At 38.4% G+C, this 5578-nt stretch overlaps 1 protein-coding gene across 1 annotated transcript in view; it reads right to left on the bottom strand.

Moving 5' to 3' along the window:
- Positions 1-4384, bottom strand: part of LOC104500930 (methionine aminopeptidase 1) — a gene marked incomplete at its 5' end in the record, with an annotated part of 5117 nt that extends 733 nt beyond the window's left edge. Inside the window, 2 exons of the mRNA XM_010144659.1 lie at positions 1897-2040; positions 4253-4384. Coding sequence (XP_010142961.1) covers positions 1897-2040; positions 4253-4384 — 276 coding nt within the window. The remainder of the gene's footprint in view (positions 1-1896; positions 2041-4252) is intronic.
- Positions 4385-5578: the final 1194 nt, after the last annotated feature.

Below are 5578 nucleotides of genomic sequence, written 5' to 3'. Positions count from 1 at the left end.
GGAATACTGTTATGTCAGAAAAGCCCTTCAGAGACAACCCATTCGTTTGTCCATTTTTAATTCTACATTAAGATTTCCCATAGTTCTTTCCTTATCCCCTGCCTCCAACAGTGCAATATTTACTCAAGGAGCTTAAAATTAATTGCTGTCTTTCTCTCCAACACTCCAGTTCTATAAAAACACTGAACAAATGTAATACGGGAATTTCTGCAGACTTCTATGATGAAAAACATCATTTTAAGAATAAAAAAAAAAATAAGCACTTAAGATATTCAGAGAAGACTTGAAACATTACTTTGTCTCCACTGAACTGTTAGCTCCAATAAATTGTCAAAATTCGATAGCAGGTATGTAATCCTGTGATTCCGTTAATGATGGACAACACTGTCCCCCTCATTACTCTGGGTAATGGGGTCACAGCAGCGTCAGGGTGATAACGGTGCATATCTGTAGCTAACATAAAACAGCAGAGAATTTCAAGGCATCCAGGACAACAACACTAGAACTTTTTGATGTTAAACACACCAAAAATGTTTACGTGGAGGCACACAAACTGACGCATAGCACGTCTGGTAATGCGAGGAAAGGCTTCAGCCCTCTGTGCCCTGTTTCACCTAGCGAGGCAGTGCAGCTGCTGACTCAGCTCAGCATGGGAGAGCTGTATCAAACTCCAGTATTGCACAGGAACAGTTAGCTCCAAGTCACTTTGCTGCCCTAGACAATTTGCAACAATTCTTACATACTGAGTCCCCATCCAGGAGGTCTTTCCACTTTGCTTTTGCTGTGAATTTGTATTTTAAAATGCCAGAAAAAACCTCCAGCATCTTCCTTTATGGAAACACACTTTGGCTCGCCCAAGAAGGATGTTCAAAGTTCCCAACCGGTAGGAAAGACAAAAGTTCCCTTTCTCTTGGATTGCATTTTAATTGGTATAAAATGTCCTCCATCTCCAAAGAATCCAGATTTTCTTCATTTTCCACGACAAAAAGTAAATACCCGGAATTGATACCCTTCTACCCTGTCATTAAGATTTTCTCTTTCTCTGAAAGAATAATTTAGGGAAATGACAACATAAAAAGCTAGGAACTGCTAGATTTAATCTATAACTATAACCTGTGTTAAAGATTATTAGGAGATGGGAAGATGGAGGCATCTGTCAGGTCTGAGGAAATAAATGTCCGATCAGGGAAGCTTTGTAGCTGCAGTGGACGTGAGCTGTTTATCACTGGTTTATAGTGTTGATTCTATCCTTAGTTGTCCGCTGGCACTTAACCTTCCCTCCTTTGCAGATGCTGTTTCTCAGTCCTGCTGGCAGAAATTGTCGAGGGGACATGGACATTTCTACAGCTGAGAACCTGCTGGAGAAAGGTAGTTCCTCCTCTGCCACACACTGCAAAGAAGTTTCCAGGACCACCAGATCTCAACACTCCAATGAAGAACAGTAAAACATAACAGGACCCAGATTCAGGCACAACACCCATCTATACCATTCAAAAAGCCTTTTATTTACATCTGGAAATGGCACTACGTTTTTTCTTAGACCTTCTACAGATAGAAACATTTGCCCATTCACGTCAGACGAGGATGTCTAACGGACAAGCTGAGAATTCAGGCAAAACCATTAAGCACCAAGCCAGTACAGATGAGAGATAGCACTAACCATTAGCGTAGGCACAGAATGTCCCAGTATGCAATATATTCACCTTATTTATGTTCATAAAGCATGTTATGATCCAGAGTTTAGAAAAAAATTACTTCACAAGTGCAAAAATGCTAAGCTGATGGCTGCCAGGCAACATGCTACTTTACTAAAATACAGGCAAGAGGTAAATTGGTTTGCATTTACTGCAAACCACTTCTTGACTACAGGACAATCCAGAGGGAATGAATACTCACTGGCATAATGTGGCACATTAGGGGCCGTATGGAAAAGTTTATGGATTCCATGCCCACAGTAGCTCCGAACCACTGAAAATCCATTTGCTTGAGCATGTTTCTGAATAATGTTTCCCAGTTCTCTGTACCGAACACCAGGTTTTACTGCAAAATTAAAGAGATACAGATGAAAATTTATAGAGCCTTCTTTCAACACAACTTACCATCAAGCAGCATTCAGACTAGGATCTCTACAGCACTCGTGGCTTGCACGGCTATCTGTTCTAGTATGCAACTTCCTATGATCACTTAATCCACCAAGCATGTATGTGAGTGCAGTAACATGAGAGAAGGAGGAAACAATCTCATAAAAGAGAAAATGAGAGAGAAAACTCTCTCTTCACAAGACCATTACTTTCTTCCTTTTATAGACCTAAGTGCTCATATATTAAAAAAGGATGATGAAGCTTGAAATTAAAGAGAGCAAAAGACTTTCAAAGGACTTGTTAACTTCTTATACCCAGAGCTGCACTCCTTTCAGTGTATGGACTGTATTTTAATGTACACTTACGACTCCACTACTATGTGAAAAGTGCTCACAAATAAAGAGGAAAAATGAATGACCAAGAAGGGGAGAAAAAAACCAAAAAACAAAACCAAAACAAACCAAAATGGGTATCTCTACTCTTAGACAAGATTTACAGAGGCAATGCTACAGCAAGTAAGAATGTTCATATGCAGGACTAACTTTTCTGACAATCCTTTTAGGAAGCCGTTAAAGTTTAAAAGTTTGAAATAGATGAAACTGGTATGAAAACCTCACTTCGAGCACTTGGATAAGGGACTAATAATACCATAGAAGAAACAACGTCTCATCCATCAACTAATGAAGATAAATAGCAAAAGCAACCTTGAGGCACTAAAAAGAAGTAAGAATGTAAATGCTATTTTAAGATCATTCACAACCTGAATCAATGCTGTTCCTGCAGGAGCCAGATGTTGTGTGGTTATATGGAGCCATCTTAAGCAGAGTTCACATACATAGCTAAAACTTTATGTAAGTAAGACTGTTAGTTCCATTCTCTGCTAATGTAAACAACTGCAACTTAAATCAGTAAGCTGAATTTACAGAAATAACAAGAAATTTAGATTATTGGAATGTGCATGCTTTCCTCAAAATACAGTAACAACAACAAAGACAAGGTGGGGAAGAGAGGAAAAGTTAACTTGTTGATTTTGTGCTACACAGTTGTGAGGTAGTACCATCTCCTTTAGGCCTGATTATACCAAGCAACTCATCTCAATGCAGCAAGGAGCCCTTTGCTTCTCCCTCTCATACAAATCTCCTAATTAGAGAGAGCTCTAGAAATTAAGATGATTTAAACAGGGGAGAGGCAAACCTTTTTAACAGCTAAGACAGTTGCTGCCAAAATTCCTACTAGCAGGGGATGTCTAAAACCCATTAAAACCTGTTCAGCACCTAAAACCTTGGTAAAGAAAAGTTACATTGAGAATTTAAGTCTCAATATAATGAACATTAAAGTGAATTTCTGACATCATTTATACATCAAAGCCAGAATACAAAAGGGAAGAGACACCACATATAACATTTGCTGTAACAATAAAGTACAGGAACAAAGATAAACATTATTCTGATTTAGCTCTGAAAAGCACAGTGGTCATTTCAGCATAATAAAGATGTAATTTACATTCTGCGCAGCTCGACTCCACAGTCTTTTCTTGATCACAGAACAGATAAGCAAGACATCTTTCATATGGATTTTTGTCTTTTCAGCTTGGCTAGCTATCTCCAAATCATTAACCAAATAAAGCTTGTTATAGTTTTTTCATTTACTTTAGATTAAATGCAAGTTTAAAGCCTTTGTATATAGCACCTTAAACTTCAATCTCTAGGGGCCATGAAGCGAGTAGATTTTACTGGAAATTTTAAGAAGCTGCAGGGATAAAAGATACAGACAATACCAATATTGCCAGGGGCTTGGGAGATTTTTTGTTTGTTTTCTCTGTTTGTCTGATAGAACTTAGTTTATTCCTTTGTGAATGAAGCTGAACATGACAGTCTCTAGCTACCTTTCTACCATCCCATTGCATGTCTCAGTGAAGCTGTCTTGAGATAGATCTGAGGCAATGCAATTAAAAGTTCTGCAGATACTGAAGGATATGGACCCGTCTTCTCTGGCATGCTCCCACAGCCAAAAATCATAATTAGCTTTCTGAAATAACCATCAGGTTTGGTAGGGGTGAAGAGAGATTTTCTGCATTCTGCAACAGAAGTCACTCTTGGGTAGTAGGAAATACGAGCACTCATGATCAAGAACCATCCCATACTGCTTCAGCCCCTGGCCAGAGGATTTACCTGCATCGATGGCTTGCATTAGGCACTCGTAAGTCGTTTGGACAAGCCTCCTTGCACCCTCATCAACTTCACCAACAAAAAATGTCTCGTTCAGATCTCCATGGTAGCCATTACGATAGACAGTAATATCCACTGCAAAGAATACCAGACACACTGTTTTTCTCAGTTCTTTTCTCTTGATTTGTGAAAAGACAAACACACACGTGTAAAAATGTAGTATTGTAATTGTGAAGCTAGAAGATTACATATGGAATTCTTCCAAAGTAAACTCTTCCAGCAGAATCAATTCTCACATGTTTACCCAGTAGATTCTACAGAATTAATTAAAACAGTGTTTTATTAGGGGAAAAAAAATATAAGAAACCCCACACCAGTACAACACGGACACAGCAAGCCTATGATTGATCTGCTAGGTAATTACAAAAACAGGAAAGATAAGCTCTTTGCTCCACAGTGATCTACCTGGTTAAAATACTTCCTTATAATTAAGTCCAGCACGAGTTAAACTTAAAAAGTTACGCAATCATGTTTTAACCCACACTTCAACTTCAGTAATATCTATGCAGGTTTAGAATAAGTTACACCTTTCAAAAAATTGTAATGCCAAAACCCATCACTTCCAGCCAAAAAGGTGAAATTTCTTGAACGTGAAATACATGGCAATTCTTGGATAGTATTCCTGACTAAGAAAAACACACCAAATGACTTAATTTTTTTTCTTTCAAATGAAAAGATTTAGACATTCAGTATCAGGCAAACAGCAAGAATGAGAAGGGCCTGCTTAAACAACCATGGTTTAGAAGAACATGTAATTATAGTTTAGAATTACATTGCAGCAAAACTGTAACTTGTTCGCTTTATAGACAAAGTCAGTTGTAAACTAAAAGTGATATAACTTATTATCGAATAACTGCAGCATAAGTAGCTTTAATGAGAAAAAAAAATTAGTTTAACTCATTCCAAAAAAAGATTTGCTTTTTTGGATTAAGAACATCCATAAAAAACGCTTTCTGCAAGTAAGTCCTTTTACAAGAGGTGGAAACAGGCCTACCAGTTTAGAGACAGCTATCATCTATTCCAGTACCCTGTCTCTCACAGCAGACAAGTAAAAAATTAAAACCTGACCTTATAGATAGTTACTGAACTGCTATTTATGAAGAAATGCACACACAGACCGACCCCCTCACAGATAAATAGCCATGAACGGAACTGCACTGAGCAACCACACTTACATGGAACACGAGCAGCTCACAACCTTCATAGGAAAATGGGGGGGGGCGGGGGGGAGGGAAAAAAAGCATCGGTGTCAACAGCAAACCCGTACTG

Source organism: Buceros rhinoceros, unplaced genomic scaffold, assembly GCF_000710305.1.
Source record: "Buceros rhinoceros silvestris isolate BGI_N320 unplaced genomic scaffold, ASM71030v1 scaffold24231, whole genome shotgun sequence".
Classification (NCBI taxonomy): domain Eukaryota; kingdom Metazoa; phylum Chordata; class Aves; order Bucerotiformes; family Bucerotidae; genus Buceros; species Buceros rhinoceros.
The sequence above is the reverse complement of the archived record's forward strand: the minus strand, read 5'-3'. Positions and strand labels throughout refer to the sequence as shown.